Source organism: Oncorhynchus tshawytscha, linkage group LG06 (assembly GCF_018296145.1).
Source record: "Oncorhynchus tshawytscha isolate Ot180627B linkage group LG06, Otsh_v2.0, whole genome shotgun sequence".
NCBI lineage: Eukaryota > Metazoa > Chordata > Actinopteri > Salmoniformes > Salmonidae > Oncorhynchus > Oncorhynchus tshawytscha.
In genome coordinates, this window is record NC_056434.1 from 3,547,287 (window position 1) to 3,570,373 (window position 23,087).

General features: G+C 41.3%; 1 protein-coding gene across 1 annotated transcript; it reads left to right on the forward strand.

Annotated features, from left to right (window-relative positions):
- The first annotated feature begins 245 nt into the window (after positions 1-245).
- On the forward strand, positions 246-23,014 carry LOC121846647 (B-cell lymphoma 6 protein homolog). The gene is made up of 9 exons (XM_042322848.1): positions 246-317; positions 3,262-3,433; positions 10,332-10,553; positions 10,900-11,886; positions 12,265-12,449; positions 20,062-20,229; positions 20,461-20,591; positions 20,847-20,984; positions 21,657-23,014. The coding sequence occupies exons 1-9, from the start codon at positions 287-289 to the stop codon at positions 21,798-21,800; spliced, it is 2,178 nt and encodes a 725-aa protein (XP_042178782.1). The 5' UTR covers positions 246-286; the 3' UTR covers positions 21,801-23,014.
- Positions 23,015-23,087: the final 73 nt, after the last annotated feature.

The following is a 23,087-nucleotide window of genomic DNA, read 5'->3' on the forward strand; positions in this document are numbered from 1 at the left end:
TGGGAGAATCCAAAAGTAGGGGGTATAAAAATAAAATACTCCATTTCTTTTAAAATATAGAAAAATAGTATAAAATGTACAATCATTTTAGCTTGCTTTTGTAATACACTTGTTCCATAAGTCATGTTGTATAATACGCACGGAAATCAAAATCTCAGAAAGATGATTTCTCAGGCAGCATTAAAACCTGACTCTCCCCTTCCCTCGGAAAGTGGTATCGCCACAAGCTCAAATTCTGAGAATTGAGCTCCTCTGATTCTTAGAACTGGGGTTCTTAGAAGTGGTGATGCAAGAAGTTTCTAGGAAAGCAATATCAGGTGATATTTTTTAAACAATTATTTTTTTTCCCTATGTAATTTGGCGCGAAGTTGTACTCTTCGTTGCAGGTGATGGCGTAGTGCTGGCTGTGTTTCTGAATGTGTTTTATAATGTAAATCTAGGTGATTTGAAGGTGTTTTTGGTGGACTGTTTTAGAGCGCACGGTTTTTGCCGGGTGACAGTGCTCTTGACATATCTGTTTCTATAATAATATTCCGCTGTCTTCACTTCACTATACGGCTCTCGGTTCGCCTTCTGTCGGGTTTGACAGTGGAGGCGTTTTGATACTGTAACTGTGCTGATCGCGAAACAGACATGAGATGACGTGGTTATTCTGTTAGATCTGACTTTACTGCTAATAATGAACAAGGGAGTTCAGTGTAACTAAATGCTGCCTTCTTTATTTTAAGCAAAACTTGGTTTAGATCTGACCTGGCTGGATTTTGTGTATTTTGTATTTACTATCAACGGCGTTGCACAGAAAGGATTTCAGTGGTTAATATAACGTGATTCCCATCCGCATAACTAAGTAACTTGCACAGTGTGTTTGGGCTTGTGGCAGATGGGCAGGGGTAGGTGTGTCAGTGTTGTTATACTACATTGTTTTAGATATCCTGACAGTCTTGGAGAAAATAATCACATCTAACATCGGGATCTGGTTGCACGAGATATTGATTGTCTTGTTTCGCAGTGTTCCTGCCCCCCCCCACACACACACACACACACACACACACACACCTCACGGAAATATGGTTTTTAGTTTGTAGCTTTCCACAGCCTAGTTTACGAGTGCAAGTTTGTACCTGCGTGCTATCTGTCTGGAGCCAGGGATGGATGATTTTAGGCAACATGACAGGAAAACGGAACAATGTCGTAGTTATAGTATTTTGAATGGTTAACATATACAATGTTGCAGCATTAGAATGTATTTGTTTGCTAAGCTTCCATGCAAGAAGTCTGATTTAAAAAAATAAAATTAAAAAAAGTAGATTTGAAGTGTAGTTAAGTGTCTGAAAGTAGTACCTTTGAATCTCTTCATCTGTCAATTTGATTTGAAAAGTGAATAACCGAGAAAAAAAATCATTTTTACCAATTGGAAAATACTGAAGCAATAGTCGTAGGTGGGTTGTAGCCTCTGTTGACCGCTGAGAAGAAGTCTGTTTACTTGTGTACATGATTCATTTCGGGTGGTGTCGAGTGTCAGCCTGAGACTCGGCATTGAGTCAGAGTGATAGTACTTGTTCCAATGTGTTATTGAACGGGCTGGCTCAACATACTATTCCACGGGAAGAAACTGTCCTTTTAAAAACATTTGATTACAATGGGTTGGACGGGGGGGAAATGACGTGGTAGTAAGTTAGGATACCGGTTAAAAAGCAGACTGTAGCCTAAACAAACCAACTTTGACAAGTGTTCTCAAAATATGCTCAAGTCTTGTTGTGCGTTGCAATTACATTATGTTATTGCCAGAACACAGCGTTTCCTAACCTCGGTCCTGGGGACATCCCTGTGTGCACGTTTTTATCTTTGCCCTAAAAATAATAACAACATGATGATTCATGAGATGATTTGAATAAACTGAGTAGTGCTAGGAAAAACCCCAAACTTGCACACATTGGGGTCCCCGGGACCGAGTTTGGGAAACACTGCCATAACGCGCTCTCTTGCGCCTGACTACCCGCTATTTATATTGCGGAAGAGCACACGCATACATTTCTAGGCTAGCTTAATATATTGATGACATCTTGTGGTGAATCATATTTAAATATTCATGGAGCAGTTTTGCCCTGTAATCTACTTTTTGATTACATTAAATATTTAAGTGTAGTTGTGTTATTATTGTTAATAATAGTCAATCATTCTGTCTTCTGTCAGTGCACAGTAAAGTTAAATCTGGCAACTTTTGTCTGTCGCATTCATACAAACTTGACATGCTAAAAAAAAAAAAAAAAAAAGTTTCTCTCCATCTCAGATTATGTGTGAATAAATAGTGGTACGGTAGTTCTTTTTTAAATTAACGATATCGCCGGGAAAATGTAACTCTGGAGTGTGTCGTTGATTCGGATGGAAAATGACTTCGAATCCCGACACAGAATGTTCAATACGTCAGAAGTGCCCCGATGATGGCACACGCGTTATCATTTAAAAGACGCACCTCTTTTATCATTTGCCGTAGCCGGTGTGTGAACCAGACAGGTGTATGGTGTAGTATACTGTACTCTTGGGAAGAAGTTTCCAACACCTGGCGTCTTGTATTTCTCTACTTTATACTGTCCTGTTTCCATGCTGAATGTGACAGTGTTGCTACGTGACATTAAATGATAAGCTGCCACCTAACCACGGGCGTTGACTGCCTAACGCAGGGCTAGACTTTCTGAATAAGGGTGCCGGGGCTATCATTCATCCTCGAACATTCACGTTTGTGTGGCAACAATACAGAAATCAAGTGTTCTCCCACTTGCTGAACAGAAAATGTTACTTGAATGCTCCATACTTTATGCTGTTCAATGGCGCTGCCTATTGGCTGCAAACCTCTACTGCAATCAGGGATATGATGAGAAGCGACGAGGGCAATTTCCTATATTAAAATAACCAATATTTTTAAAAGAGCCCGATGCACCCAGCCTTCCTGCCATGCTTTCTCTGGTATATCTTAATATCTCATTAAACCACTGCCTCGGGACCAGGGCTCTCCATACCCTGTAGATGTTGGCTCCAACCCCAGTTGTAACTAACCTGATTTCATTTGATCAATCAGATGTGCTAGATTAGGGTTTGTGCAATAACCTACAGGAGGGTAACTCTCCAGGAACAGGGTTGGAGAGCCCTCCAGGTTGAACCACGTACCACCGGTTCTCTCCTTCAAAATAGCAGGTATTTGATGAATAACCTTGTGTATATCCACGGCACTGACCATGGGGAATTTATTTTGTATTTTTCCAGAGCTCGACAAGATGACTTGCGCAGCAGACAGCTGTATCCAATTCACGCGTCACGCCAGCGACGTGCTGCTGAACCTCAACCGGCTACGGAGCCGGGACATCCTCACAGATGTCACCATCCTGGTCAACAGACAGCAGTTTCGTGCTCACAAGACTGTCCTCATGGCCTGCAGGTGTGTTGACTCCCAAGTCCCAGTATGTCTACCAGTCTGTGTCATCATGCCTTGTCCTTGTCATGCCAAAACAGTGTTTCTGGTGTTGACATACTAGCACAAACAGATCTAGCACCAGGCTCTGTCCCACTTTTGCCCCCCCCCACACACACACACACACACACACTTTCTGTCACGCTTGAACCCTAGTTTTGCATGTTGCTGTTCTGTACTTGGCATGATATTTAAAGTCCCTTTCCTGTCCCTGTCTCTCTCACACACTGTTCTCCATGGAACTTATGCTTACTAGTGTTTTAACGATGCAGCTTTCCTACAACGGCCCGAAGACGTAACATCAAATCAAATCTATTTATAAAGCCCTTCTTACATCAGCTGAAATCTCAATGTGTTGTACAGAAACCCAGACCTAAAAAAATAAATAAAATAAAAAACAGCAAGCAATGCAGGTGTAGAAACATGCGTTTCTTTTCCAAAACACAACGCGAGAGAACGTTCACTAAGTGTGTCGTTGAGGCATAGTGTCAATGTTGATAGGCTGGAAAGGAAGCACTGCTCTCAGATCAGAGTTCTCCCTTTCCAGTCTTACCTTAACCTTGAGAATTATTCCACAATACTGACGATGGATCAGCTCCTAGAGAGATATTACCACCCATGGCTGAAAAGATTGACACGATTTATTCCAATACCCTATAATAATGCACTGAATCAAGACTTGTCACACACATTTGCTGGTTCTACTTGATTTTACTCTTATCTATCCTGATGTCTAGTCACTTTACCCTGCCTTCATGTACATATCTACCTCAAATACCTTATTATTATCTATCCTGATGTCTAGTCACTTTACCCTGCCTTCATGTACATATCTACCTCAAATACCTTATTATTATCTATCCTGATGTCTAGTCACTTTACCCTGCCTTCATGTACATATCTACCTCAAATACCTTATTATTATCTATCCTGATGACTAGTCACTTTACCCTGCCTTCATGTACATCTCTACCTCTAATACCTTATTAAAAATATAAATGCAACATGCAACACTTTCAACGATTTTACTGAGTTCCAGTTCATATTAGGAAATCAGTCAATTGAAATAAATTCATCAGGCCCTAATCTATGGATTTCACATGACTGGGTAGGGGTGCAGCCTTGGCTGGTCCTTGGTGGGCACTGGGGAGCCAGTCCCAGCCAATCAATGAGGTTTTCCCCCCACAAAATGGCTTTTTTACCCGACAGAAATACTCAGTGTATGGCGTCGTGTGAGCGAGTGGCCATCACCTCATGTTTCAGCATGATAATGCACGGCCCCATGTCATAAGGCTCTGTACACAGTTCCTGGAAGCTTAAAAAATGTCCCAGTTCTTCCATGGCCTGCATCCTCACCAGACATGTCACCCATTGAGCATGTTTGGGATGCTCTGGATCACCGTGTACGACAGCGTGTTCCAGTTCCCTCCAATATCCACCAACTTCACACAGCCATTGAAGAGGAGTGGGACAACATTCCACAGGACACATTCAACAGCCTGATCAACTCTATGTGAAGGAGATGTGTTGAGCTGCATGAGGCAAATGGTCACACCAGATACTGACTGGTTTTCTGATCCACGCCCCTACCTTTTTCTAAGGTATCTGTGACCAACAGATGCATATCTGTATTCCCAGTCATGTGAAATCCATAGATTTGTTCCTTAATAGTTGGTGCTATTGCCATATACACCTGTCAAATCCACTCCGATCCCCACATCCACACTTCCAGGATGATTGATTTCTAACTGCCTAGGTTACTCTGAGGCAAAAGGGAAGGAATTCAATGATGCAGAGTGATCATAGTGACATTCATTTATTAATTGTTTTAAAATGTGAGGGAAAAAAGTGTGAAGATGCAACAAAACAATTAGATCATAATTTGAAAAGAAAAGATGCAGCACATATAAAAATTAAAAATATATATATTTTTTAAATGTTAAACTTGACGTTTTTGGCCTTTGTCAATGGCTTTCGTCAAAACAATGACCAACTGAATGCGACCACTACATAGGCCACATGGATAAGGGAAGACAATTAGCGTTGGACATTAGTCACCTGGCGGTGTCAATGAGATGTGTCTATCAATACAAGTAAGAGCCACAGGGTTAAGAGGTACTGTGGTCAATGGCGCCACCTAGTGGGCAACAATTATAGAAACAAATCACAAGAGAACGATCGAATGGAGACCTAGGTGGAAATTAGTGATTTAAAAAAAAATGATCGTGTCAAGTCGTCATGACGGCCAACTCACATGGAAACCGTTGTATCCTGATAAAATGATCATACCGATGATAGTTACACACCTAGCTACGTACATTCCTACTGAAACGCAAAACAAAAACATTTTAAGTGTTTTATAACTTATCTCATGGCTTCTTCCAAGCTTTGGAAATAACATTTGCATACCAGGAAAACAACTTATTTTCTGAATAGTCTTTCAAGTTTTTCAAAAGTACTACTACAGGATAGTTCTGTTTTTTAAAATTTTATTTTATTTTTAAACAAGTTCTCTTAAATCATAAAGTGCAGTTCATTCTTGATCTCCCCTAAATCAGACTATATACAGCCACTCTTGTTAACCTAAATCAGACTATACACAGCCACTCTTGTTAACCTAAATCAGACTATATACAGCCACTCTTGTTAACCTAAATCAGACTCTACACAGCCACTCTTGTTAACCTAAATCAGACTATATACAGCCACTCTTGTTAACCTAAATCAGACTCTACACAGCCACTCTTGTTAACCTAAATCAGACTATATACAGCCACTCTTGTTAACCTAAATCAGACTATATACAGCCACTCTTGTTAACCTAAATCAGACTATATACAGCCACTCTTGTTAACCTAAATCAGACTATATACAGCCACTCTTGTTTATCTATGGTGTTGAACCTCCCTATTTATATTGCCAGAGGCAGTATCCCGGTTCTCATCACAAGGATATTTGAATTTTTGTTAGGTGACGGGTGTCAGGGTTCGAGATGTGTTTTGAAAATAGTTTTTAAATCTGGTTAGAAGTTTGAGTTCAGTTCTTTTGTCGCTAAAGCGTTAACTTGTGTTTTGATCATGTTGACGTCGCATCATAACTTGATTCTAAATGTGTTGTAGAGCAAATTCCTTTGTCCAAAAGGGTAATTGTATGTTTTATCCCCGTTGAAAACCTCTATGCCATTAACACTGTTCCAGAACCTTATTTCACTCCTCTGCCTTGAGACTGGGCTCCCAACCCATGTCTCCTTGAATAGCAAGGCTTGGGGAACGCTTATTACACTCCAAGGAAACATCTTGTAGCTCTGTTTTGAATAGTTAGCCTTATTTCACAAAATAAAATAAAAACATTTCATTATTAAGTCTATTATTAATTCTCCCAATTTCACATATTTCCAACATATATATATTTTCACATTTTATACTTGACAAGTATCTCCCTCATTCCAGCTCTTGGCACTGTGTATACAGATGGTCACGGCTCTGTGTCAATTTCCGTGCGTACTCAAAGCAAACGTTCATATTGATAAATCTCACATTTTTGATTTGATATTATCCCACACATGATTGACGACTACACACGATTGATAAATCAGTCCCCAAGTGTGCAAAGCTCTTAGACTTACCCAAAGGTGATTCTAACTAATGTGTAATAAACTGGGTGGTTCGAGCCCTGTTTTATAACAGCAATAAGGCACCTCGGGGGGGGGTTTGTCGTAAATGACCAAGCACTCCGCGTGGTGTCGTGCCTAAGAACAGCCCTTAGCCGTGATATATTGGCCATATACCACACCGCCCTCGTGCCTTACAGCTTAATTGACAGGGGTGTGAAATACTTATGCAAAATGTGATTTTTATGTATTTAATTTTCAAGAAATGAATTTCATTTCTAAACCATCTTTTGACTTTGTCATCATGAGGTATTGTGTTTTTAGATGGGTGAGAATCCATCTTGAATTCAGGCTGTGGACTAAGTCGAGGGGTGTGAATACTCTGTGACGGTTCTGTAGATCTGACCTGGGGTTTCGCTGGAAGCACATTCCTCTCCTTCTCTTGTAATGGAAAGAAATGGGCATCTGATCATTTATCACTCCAGCATCTCTACCTGTACATGACCATCTGATCATTTATCACTCCAGTATCTCTACCTGTACATGACCATCTGATCATTTATCACTCCAGTATCTCTACCTGTACATGACCATCTGATCATTTATCACTCCAGTATCTCTACCTGCACATGACCATCTGATCATTTATCACTCCAGTATCTCTACCTGTACATGACCATCTGATCATTTATCACTCCAGTGTCTCTACCTGTACATGACCATCTGATCATTTATCACTCCAGTATCTCTACCTGCACATGACCATCTGATCATTTATCACTCCAGTATCTCTACCTGCACATGACCATCTGATCATTTATCACTCCAGTATCTCTACCTGCACATGACCATCTGATCATTTATCACTCCAGTATCTCTACCTGTACATGACCATCTGATCATTTATCACTCCAGTATCTCTACCTGCACATGACCATCTGATCATTTATCACTCCAGTATCTCTACCTGTACATGACCATCTGATCATTTATCACTCCAGTATCTCTACCTACATGACCATCTGATCATTTATCACTCCAGTATCTCTACCTGCACATGACCATCTGATCATTTATCACTCCAGTATCTCTACCTGTACATGACCATCTGATCATTTATCACTCCAGTATCTCTACCTGTACATGACCATCTGATCATTTATCACTCCAGTATCTCTACCTGCACATGACCATCTGATCATTTATCACTCCAGTATCTCTACCTGTACATGACCATCTGATCATTTATCACTCCAGTATCTCTACCTGTACATGACCATCTGATCATTTATCACTCCAGTATCTCTACCTGTACATGACCATCTGATCATTTATCACTCCAGTATCTCTACCTGCACATGACCATCTGATCATTTATCACTCCAGTATCTCTACCTGCACATGACCATCTGATCATTTATCACTCCAGTATCTCTACCTGTACATGACCATCTGATCATTTATCACTCCAGTATCTCTACCTGTACATGACCATCTGATCATTTATCACTCCAGTTCACACCAATATCTCTACCTGTACATGACCATCTGATCATTTATCACTCCAGTGTTAATCTGCTAAAATTGTAATTATTCACCTACCTCCTCATGCCTTTTGCACACAATGTATATATGACTCTCTTTTTTATTTTTTTCTACTGTGTTATTGACTTGTTAATTGTTTATTCCATGTGTAACTCTGTGTTGTCTGTTCACACTGCTATGCTTCATCTTGGCCAGGTCGCAGTTGTAAATGAGAACGTGTTCTCAACTAGCCTACCTGGTTAAATAAAGGTGTTCTCAACTGGCCTACCTGGTTAAATAAAGGTGTTCTCAACTAGCCTACCTGGTTAAATAAAGGTGTTCTCAACTGGCCTACCTGGTTAAATAAAGGTGTTCTCTACTGGCCTACCTGGTTAAATAAAGGTGTTCTCTACTGGCCTACCTGGTTAAATAAAGGTGTTCTCAACTAGCCTACCTGGTTAAATGTGTTCTCAACTAGCCTACCTGGTTAAATAAAGGTGTTCTCAACTAGCCTACCTGGTTAAATAAAGGTGTTCTCAACTAGCCTACCTGGTTAAATAAAGGTGTTCTCAACTAGCCTACCTGGTTAAATAAAGGTGTTCTCAACTAGCCTACCTGGTTAAATAAAGGTGTTCTCAACTAGCCTACCTGGTTAAATAAAGGTGTTCTCAACTAGCCTACCTGGTTAAATAAAGGTGTTCTCAACTGGCCTACCTGGTTAAATAAAGGTGTTCTCTACTGGCCTACCTGGTTAAATAAAGGTGTTCTCAACTGGCCTACCTGGTTAAATAAAGGTGTTCTCAACTGGCCTACCTGGTTAAATAAAGGTGTTCTCAACTGGCCTACCTGGTTAAATAAAGGTGTTCTCAACTGGCCTACCTGGTTAAATAAAGGTGTTCTCTACTGGCCTACCTGGTTAAATAAAGGTGTTCTCTACTGGCCTACCTGGTTAAATAAAGGTGTTCTCAACTGGCCTACCTAGTTAAATAAAGGTGTTCTCAACTGGCCTACCTGGTTAAATAAAGGTGTTCTCAACTGGCCTACCTGGTTAAATAAAGGTGTTCTCAACTAGCCTACCAGGTTAAATAAAGGTGTTCTCAACTAGCCTACCTGGTTAAATAAAGGTGAAATAAAAAAAGTCACTCACAATCGTTCTGAAGTTATCGGCAGAGATAAAACATCTTTATTTAAAAATCTTTTTTTTGCATTTAGCTGAGATCTCCTGTGTGACGGGGAAGGGCGACATGGCATCTAACAGTGTACTGTTCTACAAGTGGTCTGAGACAGATGTTAAATAAGTGTTTTCAGGAGCAACTTTAGGTTTGGTTTAGGGAAACCGCTCTGATGCTCCTACGAACGTTCTAATGCTGAATGTAGCCTTAAGATGCTTTTAGGAAGCAGCTCGGAGAGCTAACGATTGGTCCCCCTGTGTGTCTGTCTCCCATGTCTCCACCCCCCTCCTGTGTGTCTGTCTCCCATGTCCCCCCCTGTGTGTCTGTCTCCCATGTCCCCTCCCCCTGTGTGTCTGTCTCCCATGTCCCCCTCCCCCTGTGTGTCTATCTCCCATGTCCCCCTCCCCCTGTGTGTCTGTCTCCCATGTCCCCCCTGTGTGTCTGCCTCCCATGCCCCCCCTGTGTGTCTGTCTCCCATGCCCCCCTGTCAGTTTCCATGTTGCTGTTATGTACAGCACATGGTATTATATCTTTGTCCTCTCCTCTCCTCTCTCTCTAGTGGGTTGTTCTACACTATATTTACGGACTCCCTGAAGTGTAACCTGAATGCCATCAGTCTGGACCCCAAGGTGGACCCCGAGGGGTTTGCCATCCTCCTGGAGTTCATGTACACTTCTAGACTGACGCTGAAGGAGAGTCTGATCATGGCGATCATGAACACAGCCATCTACCTACAGATGGATCACGTTGTGGACACCTGCCACAGATTCATCAAATCCAGGTACATGGACAGGGAATGGATGTAAAACCATCTATCTTTTTAATTGAAAGGGGGTGGGGGTGTAGAGGGGGGGTTAATCAGAAAGAAGAGGGTCTAAATGTGGTGGAGTCAGATGACTAACCTGTACGCCAGACTCCGGTACAGTTAACAACCGTCTTATTTGCATATTACGACCTGTGAAGAGGCGTGCACAGCGACAATTAGCAAGTGTGGATTTAAAAAAAAAATTTAAATAACCAATTTATCACAAAGTTTGTGTAATGTAAACTCTGGTGTCCGGTGTCCGGTGTCTGCCGTGTTCAGGTTCCGTTGTCTCATCTTTCCTCTTCATCTATCCTCCTCACAGTGACCCTGGCCAGGCCAACAAGCTGCCCAGAGATGAGTTCTTGGTCAGCCCCTTACTTTTACCTCAGGGCGTCCATGCATACCGGCCCCACGATGTGGTCGACAACCTACCCGGCCGCGTCGGCCCCTTCAGAGACGGGAGGCCCTACGGCTCCAGCATGTTCAACGGGGTCAATTCCCCCAGCAACTACCACCTCTACGGTCAGTTCCCCGTCCAGGGGTTCCCTTTCCCTCTCTGCAAGCTGACAGACGCTAAAAACACATTCGCTGACTTCTCTAAAGGCGGGATCCACCACAAGCACTGTTCCCCCCCGGACACGGGCAGCGCCATGAGGGTTGATTACAGCCGAGCGGTGAGCGGGGGCTCGGCCAGCATCCACCATACAGCCAGCTACGTCTCCTCCAGGGAGGAGGAGATGAGGAAGGAGAGCTATGAGGGAGGGGTTAGCCAGACTGGTGGGGTGGGAGGCTCCAGGAAGAGAGGGTTTGCCGCCGCGGCCCACGAGCAGCAGAAGGTGGTTCTGGGTAAGGAGCACGGTCCTCAGACGACAGAGGAAGACATGAGCCAGCAGCACTACCCTCTGGGGATTTCCTCAGCTGGACGGAAGGGCCTGATGAGCAGTCCTCAGAGCCCGCTCAAATCGGACTGCCAGCCTAACTCCCCCACCGAGTCCAGCAGCAGTAAGAACGCAGGCCTCTCCCTCTCCCTGGCCGGCCGGTGTGGTGCCCTGCCCCTACAAGGCAGCCAGGATCCCAAGGCACGCAACTGGAAGAAATACAAGTTTATCGTGCTCAATCAGAGAGCCACCAAGGAGGAGGATGTTGGGCTGCAGGAGCCGGTGGTCTGCTCCCCCCAGCGCCTGGGTCTGCCCCCCTACCTCCACCCCTCAGACTCAGAGCACCTGGACCCGCAGGCCAACACCAAGATCAGTGAGCACGGAGAGGACCTGCCGGTTCCACAGGCCTCCCGACTCCACAGCATCAACAGGTAAGCCCTACAGTCATATCGATAGTAAAACTAAAGCGTAACTGTAGCTCGAATGCTTGATTGTTCCCAATTTGATGTGAGCAACGTCTAGGCCTTTATGGCCTTTTGTCTCTTTGCAATCTCCACATGAAATGAACAGGAAGTGATATTTTTTGTTGTTGCCAGTATCACTTAATAAAACTCTCCAGTTAAGCTGTTTTATCCATCAAACCCAATTCACAAGATTTAAGAGCAAATATAAGTGATAATTCACACTACCCTAGTTAACGGCTTTCCACTGGTCGCCTGCCCGTAGCGTTTCTCTCTCTCCTCCTCTCTTACGGGTTGTGTTGTCGTGTGGAGGAATGATGTCTGACACGCAGCCGTTTGTGTCTCCAGAGCTCTGGAGGGATCACAGAGGAGCGCTGACAGCCACTCCTCTGTCTACATCAGCCACTTAAAGTGCACCTCCTGTGGTGCCCCGCCCCCGCAGCACTCTGAAGTGTGTCCCAACACCCCGGCTTCCTGTTTAGCGGAGGACATGATGTCAGAGTTACACTCGGAGTACTCCGACTCCAGCTGTGGTGAGCACAAGCTGCTTTTTAAACATGGGCTGTGTTCCAAATGACTGCTTGTATAGTGCACTATATAGGAGATATAAGGAAAGTAGTGCACTATATAGGAGATATAAGGAAAGTAGTGCACTATATAGGAGATATAAGGAAAGTAGTGCACTATATAGGACATATAAGGAAAGTAGTGCACTATATAGGGGATAAAAGGAAAGTAGTGCACTATATGAGGAAAGTAGTGTACTATATAGGGGATAAGAGGAAAGTAGTGCACTATATGAGGAAGGTAGTGCACTATATAGGGGATATAAAGAAAGTAGTGCACTATATGAGGAAAGTAGTGCACTATATAGGAGATATAAGAAAAGTAGTGCACTATATTGGAGATATAAGGAAAGTAGTGCACTATATGAGGAAGTAGTGCACTATATAGGAGATATAAGGAAAGTAGTGCACTATATAAGGAAAGTAGTGCACTATATAGGAGATATGAGGAAAGTAGTGCACTATATAGGGGATATAAGGAAAGTAGTGCACTATATAGGAGATATAAGGAAAGTAGTGCACTATATAGGGGATATAAAGAAAGTAGTGCACTATATGAGGAAAGTAGTGCACTATATGAGGAAAGTATTGCACTATATAGGAGATATAAGGAAAGTAGTGCACTATATAGGGGATATGAGGAAAGTAGTGCACTATATAATTAAAGTAGTGCACTATATGAGGAAAGTAGTGCACTATATAGGGGATATGAGGAAAGTAGTGCACTATATAGGGGATATAAGGAAAGCAGTGCACTATATAGGGGATATAAGGAAAGTAGTGCACTATATGAGGAAGGTAGTGCACTATATAGGGGATAAAAGGAAAGTAGTGCACTATATGAGGAAGGTAGTGCACTATATAGGAGATATAAGGAAAGTAGTGCACTATATGAGGAAAAGTAGTGCACTATATAAGGAAAGTAGTGCACTATATAAGGAAAGTAGTGGACTATATAAGGAAAGTAGTGCACTATATAAGGAAAGTAGTGCACTATATAAGGAAAGTAGTGCACTATATAGGGATATGAGGAAAGTAGTGCACTATATAAGGAAAGTAGTGCACTATATAGGGATATGAGGAAAGTAGTGCACTATATGAGGAAAGTAGTGCACTATATAGGGGATATGAGGAAAGTAGTGCACTATAATAAGGAAAGTAGTGGACTATATGAGGAAAGTAGTGCACTATATGAGGAAAGTAGTGCACTATATGAGGAAGGTAGTGCACTATATGAGGAAGGTAGTGCACTATATGAGGAAGTAGTGCACTATATAGGAGATATAAGGAAAGTAGTGCACTATATGAGGAAAGTAGTGCACTATATAGGAGATATAAGGAAAGTAGTGCACTATATAGGAGATATAAGGAAAGTAGTGCACTATATAGGGGATATAAGGAAAGTAGTGCACTATATAAGGAAAGTAGTGCACTATATAAGGAAAGTAGTGCACTATAATAAGGAAAGTAGTGGACTATATGAGGAAAGTAGTGCACTATATGAGGAAAGTAGTGCACTATATAGGAGATATAAGGAAAGTAGTGCACTATATAGGAGATATAAGGAAAGTAGTGCACTATATAGGAGATATAAGGAAAGTAGTGCACTATATAGGAGATATAAGGAAAGTAGTGCACTATATAGGAGATATAAGGAAAGTAGTGCACTATATAGGAGATATAAGGAAAGTAGTGCACTATATAAGGAAAGTAGTGCACTATATAGGGGATATGAGGAAGGTAGTGCAATATATAGGGGATATGAGGAAAGTAGTGCACTATATGAGGAAAGTAGTGCACTATATAGGAGATATGAGGAAGGTAGTGCACTATATAGGGGATATGAGGAAAGTAGTGCACTATATGAGGAAAGTAGTGCACTATATAGGAGATATGAGGAAGGTAGTGCACTATATAGGGGATATGAGGAAGGTAGTGCACTATATAGGGGATATGAGGAAAGTAGTGCACTATATGAGGAAAGTAGTGCACTATATAGGAGATATGAGGATGGTAGTGCACTATATAGGGGATATGAGGAAAGTAGTGCACTATATGAGGAAAGTAGTGCACTATATAGGAGATATAAGGAAAGTAGTGCACTATATAGGATATATAAGGAAAGTAGTGCACTATATTGGAGATATAAGGAAAGTAGTGCACTATATAGGAGATATAAGGAAAGTAGTGCACTATATAGGGGATATGAGGAAGGTAGTGCACTATATAGGGGATATGAGGAAAGTAGTGCACTATATGAGGAAAGTAGTGCACTATATAGGAGATATGAGGAAGGTAGTGCACTATATAGGGGATATGAGGAAAGTAGTGCACTATATGAGGAAAGTAGTGCACTATATAGGAGATATAAGGAAAGTAGTGCACTATATAGGAGATATAAGGAAAGTAGTGCACTATATAGGAGATATAAGGAAAGTAGTGCACTATATAGGAGATATAAGGAAAGTAGTGCACTATATAGGAGATATAAGGAAAGTAGTGCACTATATGAGGAAAGTAGTGCACTATATAGGAGATATGAGGAAAGTAGTGCACTATATAGGAGATATGAGGAAAGTAGTGCACTATATAGGGGATATAAGGAAAGTAGTGCACTATATAGGGGATATGAGGAAAGTAGTGCACTATATGAGGAAGTAGTGCACTATATAGGGGATATAAAGAAAGTAGTGCACTATATGAGGAAAGTAGTGCACTATATAGGAGATATAAGAAAAGTAGTGCACTATATTGGAGATATGAGGAAAGTAGTGCACTATATAGGGGATATAAAGAAAGTAGTGCACTATATGAGGAAAGTAGTGCACTATATGAGGAAAGTATTGCACTATATAGGAGATATAAGGAAAGTAGTGCACTATATGAGGAAAGTAGTGCACTATATGAGGAAAGTAGTGCACTATATAGGGGAAATGAGGAAAGTAGTGCACTATATAATTAAAGTAGTGCACTATATGAGGAAAGTAGTGCACTATATAGGGGATATGAGGAAAGTAGTGCACTATATAGGGGATATAAGGAAAGCAGTGCACTATATAGGGGATATAAGGAAAGTAGTGCACTATATGAGGAAGGTAGTGCACTATATAGGGGATAAAAGGAAAGTAGTGCACTATATGAGGAAGGTAGTGCACTATATAGGAGATATAAGGAAAGTAGTGCACTATATAGGAGATATAAGGAAAGTAGTGCACTATATAGGAGATATAAGGAAAGTAGTGCACTATATAGGAGATATAAGGAAAGTAGTGCACTATATAAGGAAAGTAGTGCACTATATAAGGAAAGTAGTGCACTATAATAAGGAAAGTAGTGGACTATATGAGGAAAGTAGTGCACTATATGAGGAAAGTAGTGCACTATATAGGAGATATAAGGAAAGTAGTGCACTATATAGGAGATATAAGGAAAGTAGTGCACTATATAGGAGATATAAGGAAAGTAGTGCACTATATAGGGGATATGAGGAAGGTAGTGCACTATATAGGGGATATGAGGAAGGTAGTGCACTATATAGGGGATATAAAGAAAGTAGTGCACTATATGAGGAAAGTAGTGCACTATATAGGGGATATGAGGAAAGTAGTGCACTATATAGGATATATAAGGAAAGTAGTGCACTATATTGGAGATATAAGGAAAGTAGTGCACTATATAGGGGATATGAGGAAGGTAGTGCACTATATGAGGAAAGTAGTGCACTATATAGGAGATATGAGGAAGGTAGTGCACTATATAGGGGATATGAGGAAAGTAGTGCACTATATGAGGAAAGTAGTGCACTATATAGGAGATATGAGGAAGGTAGTGCACTATATAGGGGATATGAGGAAAGTAGTGCACTATATGAGGAAAGTAGTGCACTATATAGGGATATGAGGAAAGCAGTGCACTATATGAGGAAAGTAGTGCACTATATAGGAGATATGAGGAAGGTAGTGCACTATATAGGGGATATGAGGAAAGTAGTGCACTATATGAGGAAAGTAGTGCACTATATAGGAGATATAAGGAAAGTAGTGCACTATATAGGCGATATGAGGAAAGTAGTGCACTATATAGGAGATATGAGGAAAGTAGTGCACTATATAGGGGATATAAGGAAAGTAGTGCACTATATAGGGGATATAAAGAAAGTAGTGCACTATATGAGGAACGTAGTGCACTATATAGGATATATAAGGAAAGTAGTGCACTATATTGGAGATATAAGGAAAGTAGTGCACTATATAGGAGATATAAGGAAAGTAGTGCACTATATAGGGGATATGAGGAAGGTAGTGCACTATATACGGGATATGAGGAAAGTAGTGCACTATATAGGAGATATGAGGAAGGTAGGGCACTATATAGGGGATATGAGGAAAGTAGTGCACTATATGAGGAAAGTAGTGCACTATATAGGAGATATAAGGAAAGTAGTGCACTATATGAGGAAAGTAGTGCACTATATAGGGGATATGAGGAAGGTAGTGCACTATATAGGGGATATGAGGAAAGTAGTGCACTATATGAGGAAAGTAGTGCACTATATAGGAGATATAAGGAAAGTAGTGCACTATATAGGGGATATGAGGAAGGTAGTGCACTATATAGGGGATATGAGGAAAGTAGTGCACTATATGAGGAAAGTAGTGCACTATATAGGAGATATGAGGAAAGTAGTGCACTATATAGGAGATATGAGGAAAGTAGTGCACTATATAGGAGATATGAGGAAAGTAGTGCACTATATAGGAGATATAAGGAAAGTAGTGCACTATATAGGGGATATAAAGAAAGTAGTGCACTATATGAGGAAAGTAGTGCACTATATAGGAGATATAAGGAAAGTAGTGCACTATATAGGAGATATAAGGAAAGTAGTGCACTATATAGGAGATATAAGGAAAGTAGTGCACTATATGAGGAAAGTAGTGCACTATATAGGAGATATAAGGAAAGTAGTGCACTATATGAGGAAAGTAGTGCACTATATAGGAGATATAAGGAAAGTAGTGCACTATATGAGGAAAGTAGTGCACTATATAGGAGATATAAGGAAAGTAGTGCACTATATAGGGGATATAAGGAAAGTAGTGCACTATATGAGGAAAGTAGTGCACTATATAGGAGATATAAGGAAAGTAGTGCACTATATGAGGAAGGTAGTGCACTATATAGGGGATATGAGGAAAGTAGTGCACTATATGAGGAAAGTAGTGCACTATATGAGGAAAGTAGTGCACTATATAGGGGATATGAGGAAAGTAGTGCACTATATAGGGGATATGAGGAGAATAGTGCACTATATAGGAGATATAAGGAAAGTAGTGCACTATATGATGAAAGTAGTGCACTATATAGGGGATATGAGGAAAGTAGTGCACTATATAGGAGATATAAGGAAAGTAGTGCACTATATAGGGGATATAAGGAAAGTAGTGCACTATATGAGGAAAGTAGTGCACTATATATATATACATACAGTGGGGCAAAAAAAGTATTTAGTCAGCCAGCAATTGTGCAAGTTCTCCCACTTAAAAAGATGAGAGAGGCCTGTAATTTTCATCATAGGTACACTTCAACTATGACAGACAAAATGAGGGAAAAAAATCCAGAAAAACGCATTGTAGGATTTTTAATGGATTTATTTGCAAATTATGGTGGAAAATAAGTATTTGGTCAATAACAAAAGTTTATCTCAATACTTTGTTATATACCCTTTGTTGGCAATGACAGAGGTCAAACGTTTTCTGTAAGTCTTCACAAGGTTTTGTCCTAACAGTCTTAATGGCCAGTCTCTCTGGCTGCTTATAAAACAGTCCTAATGGCCAGTCTCTCTGGCTGCTTATAAAACAGACCTAATGGCCAGTCTCTCTTAGATGCTTATAAAACAGACCTAATGGCCAGTCTCTCTTAGCTGCTTATAAAACAGACCTAATGGCCAGTCTCTCTTAGCTGCTTATAAAACAGACCTAATGGCCAGTCTCTCTGGCTGCTTATAAAACAGACCTAATGGCCAGTCTCTCTGGCTGCTTATAAAACAGACCTAATGGCCAGTCTCTCTGGCTGCTTATAAAACAGTCCTAATGGCCAGTCTCTCTGGCTGCTTATAAAACAGACCTAATGGCCAGTCTCTCTGGCTGCTTATAAAACAGACCTAATGGCCAGTCTCTCTGGCTGCTTATAAAACATACCTAATGGCCAGTCTCTCTTAGCTGCTTATAAAACAGACCTAATGGCCAGTCTCTCTGGCTGCTTATAAAACAGACCTAATGGCCAGTCTCTCTGGCTGCTTATAAAACAGACCTAATGGCCAGTCTCTCTGGCTGCTTATAAAACAGACCTAATGGCCAGTCTCTCTTAGATGCTTAAAACAGACCTAATGGCCAGTCTCTCTGGCTGCTTATAAAACAGACCTAATGGCCAGTCTCTCTGGCTGCTTATAAAACAGACCTAATGGCCAGTCTCTCTTAGCTGCTTATAAAACAGACCTAATGGCCAGTCTCTCTTAGATGCTTATAAAACAGACCTAATGGCCAGTCTCTCTTAGCTGCTTATAAAACAGTCCTAATGGCCAGTCTCTCTTAGCTGCTTATAAAACAGACCTAATGGCCAGTCTCTCTGGCTGCTTATAAAACAGTCCTAATGGCCAGTCTCTCTGGCTGCTTATAAAACAGTCCTAATGGCCAGTCTCTCTGGCTACTTATAAAACAGACCTAATGGCCAGTCTCTCTGGCTGCTTATAAAACAGTCCTAATGGCCAGTCTCTCTGGCTACTTATAAAACAGACCTAATGGCCAGTCTCTCTGGCTGCTTATAAAACAGACCTAATGGCCAGTCTCTCTGGCTGCTTATAAAACAGACCTAATGGCCAGTCTCTCTGGCTGCTTATAAAACAGACCTAATGGCCAGTCTCTCTTAGATGCTTATAAAACAGACCTAATGGCCAGTCTCTCTGGCTGCTTATAAAACAGACCTAATGGCCAGTCTCTCTGGCTGCTTATAAAACAGACCTAATGGCCAGTCTCTCTTAGCTGCTTATAAAACAGACCTAATGGCCAGTCTCTCTTAGATGCTTATAAAACAGACCTAATGGCCAGTCTCTCTTAGCTGCTTATAAAACAGTCCTAATGGCCAGTCTCTCTTAGCTGCTTATAAAACAGACCTAATGGCCAGTCTCTCTGGCTGCTTATAAAACAGTCCTAATGGCCAGTCTCTCTGGCTGCTTATAAAACAGTCCTAATGGCCAGTCTCTCTGGCTACTTATAAAACAGACCTAATGGCCAGTCTCTCTGGCTGCTTATAAAACAGTCCTAATGGCCAGTCTCTCTGGCTACTTATAAAACAGACCTAATGGCCAGTCTCTCTGGCTGCTTATAAAACAGACCTAATGGCCAGTCTCTCTGGCTGCTTATAAAACAGTCCTAATGGCCAGTCTCTCTTAGCTGCTTATAAAACAGACCTAATGGCCAGTCTCTCTGGCTGCTTATAAAACAGTCCTAATGGCCAGTCTCTCTTAGCTGCTTATAAAACAGTCCTAATCCTGATTGATTGTTTCCGATCTGTCTTACAGAAAATGGTACGTTCTTTTGCAACGAATGTGACTCCAAGTTTGCAGAAGACGAAACCCTGAAGCGCCACGTGCTGCAGGCCCACAGTGACAAGCCATACAAGTGTGACCGTTGTCAGGCTGCTTTTCGCTACAAAGGAAACCTCGCCAGCCACAAGACTGTCCATACAGGTTCATACAGGCTTTCAAGATGGCTTTCTCAATCACTGTGCTTAGTTTATTTTGCTTATTTAGTTTATTTTGCTTACTTAGTTTATTTTGCTTGCAGCCCCCTGGCCACAGATGCTAAATTTGCCAGCTTGCTAAATCCAACACGTAATTTTGATCTGTCAAATAACCCATAAGTCCATTTCAGTAAAGTTTGGTAGCTAACGGTTTGTTCTGTATGTTGTTGCGTTGCAGGAGAGAAGCCGTATCGCTGCAACATCTGTGGTGCTCAGTTCAACAGACCAGCTAACCTCAAGACCCACACTCGTATCCACTCAGGAGAAAAGCCATACAAATGTGAGACGTGCGGAGCTCGATTTGTGCAGGTGAGCCGAGTCTTTCTGTCAGGTTTCAACAAGTTACAGAGGGAATCAATGCAGTTTTTTGTTTGCTACTGCCTGAGGCTGGCACAGTGTGGGTACGACCCCCCCCCACGCTACATGACCCTCTTTCTCAGTTTCCCCCATTAATCTCATACTATTCCTGAAAATAAAATGTAACCCCCCCCAAAATGGCTTGGGATAGATGCTGTGATCACTCACCACCACACCGACCCAGTTGTCTCATAATGTTGTTGTCAGGTTGCCCATCTCCGTGCCCATGTGCTGATCCACACCGGGGAGAAGCCATACCCGTGTGAGATCTGTGGAACGCGCTTCCGTCACCTACAGACGCTGAAGAGTCACCTGCGCATACACACAGGAGAAAAGCCCTATCATGTAAGTACACTGTGTGTGTGTGTGTGTGTGTGTGTGTGTGTGTGTGTGTGTGTGTGTGTGTGTGTGTGTGTGTGTGTGTGCGTGTGTGTGTGTGTGTGTGTGTGTGTGTGTGTGTGTGTGTGTTATACCTGTGTGCGTGTGTGTTGTACCTGTGTGCGTGTGTGTTGTACCTGTGCGCGTGTGTGTTGTACCTGTGAGTGAGAGTAATGTACCTGTGAGTGAGAGTAATGTACCTGTGTGAGTGAGAGTAATGTACCTGTGTGAGTGAGAGTAATGTACCTGTGTGAGTGAGAGTAATGTACCTGTGTGAGTGAGAGTAATGTACCTGTGTGAGTGAGAGTAATGTACCTGTGTGTGTGTGAGTGAGAGTAATGTACCTGTGTGTGTGAGTGAGGGTAATGTACCTGTGTGTGTGTGAGTGAGGGTAATGTACCTGTGTGTGAGAGTAATGTACCTGTGTGTGTGTGAGTGAGGGTAATGTACCTGTGTGTAGGAGTAATGTACCTGTGTGTGTGAGTGAGAGTAATGTACCTGTGTGTGTGTGAGGGTAATGTACCTGAGAGAGTAGTGTGTGTGTTGAAATCCATATGTGTCTGCTATTAAACCAGAGAACATTTTATAGACACAGGACAGAAAACGGAGCAAATAATTGTTCTTATATATTTTTTTCAGTGTGAGAAATGCAACTTGCACTTTCGCCACAAGAGTCAGCTTCGATTGCACCTCAGACAGAAACACGGAGCGATTACCAACACCAAGATTCAGTACCGCACGTCCACCACAGAGCTGCCAACAGACCCGACCAAGGCGTGCTGAACCCGAGCAGGCAGATAGTCTAACAGACGGGCCAATCTTGACCACGGCATTCAATGACCCCCACACCAACGCGTACAATCATCCCAAAATTGTAGTGCCACACTGTGTCGATCGGGTGATGGTGCAGTTACATAGCAGTGTAAGTGCCAATCGAAACGGGTGTCCTCTAACATGTGAACATAGAACCATCTATGGTATCTTAGTCAATTTGATTGTTTCTATATAAAAACTTATAGATATATAATTGTGCTGGGAGTGTTGTTGTTTTTTATATATAAGATTTATTTTGTTGAGAGAGAAGAAAAGGATGTTACATGAATCCAGTTAGAGGATACAGTATTTTATATTAAATCACTTTTCTGAAAAGTATTGACATTTTCGATTGGATGGGTGGTAGTATATTTTTAAGGTAAATGGTATTTCTGGCTGTAATAAAGATCAACAATTTTTCTATACATTTTTTTCTAATTTAGATGTACATGTTAGTCCATGTATATTTGCCCCTTTTCATGTCTAAACAACAAAAACAACAACAACAAACAACAACAATTCTGAACTCAAGAAGGACTGGTGATCTAAGTGGACAGAATGACGCATAATGACATAGTTACTACTCTGACCAATAGTTACCAATCAATGAAGTGGGAAGTAGCGTAATAAATTTGAACTATATCCACTGGGTTGACCTCTGCTGGCAGAGTCCATCTAGAATTAAAATGTTAAAAACAATGCATTTCGAGGTACTGCTTTGGGTATGGACCAAGAAGATATTTTTGCTTCAAAATGTATTTGTATGGATGTGTTAGTTTATTGTTTAAGTAAACGTCTCCAGTTGTCATTGTACTAGAAGCTACAGTAAAACAGGTGTATCAGATGTTGTTTGTACATACACTGTGTACTGAAGGTGCCTTCTCTATGGTGACTGAATTCATTTCTATTCAGCCCAGTTCTGTTTATGAAAAGGTACAACTCAAGGACAGCACTAGTAGTCCTAGTTTTTATTTTGTGTGTGTTTAAAAAATAAAAAAAAAGATTTTAAAAAATTTAAAAACTTTTCACCTTCTTGACATAAATTCATCATTGCTCGAGCTGTAAATCTTCAGGACTTGTTTTAGGATTGGGCTTTTTTTTTCTAGTTTTAAAACTGCATTCAACTTGTTGTACAGTTATAGATGTATGCATGTAAAATAAAGGTATTGCATTTCTATGTATTTAAATAACGAGTGAATTGTATTCATTTTAATAGAAGACTAGCATGTTATGTTACCAGAAACATAGAATGCACAT

Bases quoted from the DNA above. Each gene is read 5' to 3' on its own strand.
- LOC121846647 (XM_042322848.1), top strand. From the start codon at position 287: ATGCAAGAAGTTTCTAGGAAAGCAATATCAG. The intron at 318-3,261 runs GTGATATTTTTT...GTATTTTTCCAG, and splicing joins TTCTAGGAAAGCAATATCAG to AGCTCGACAAGATGACTTGC. The intron at 12,450-20,061 runs GTGAGCACAAGC...TCTGTCTTACAG, and splicing joins GTACTCCGACTCCAGCTGTG to AAAATGGTACGTTCTTTTGC.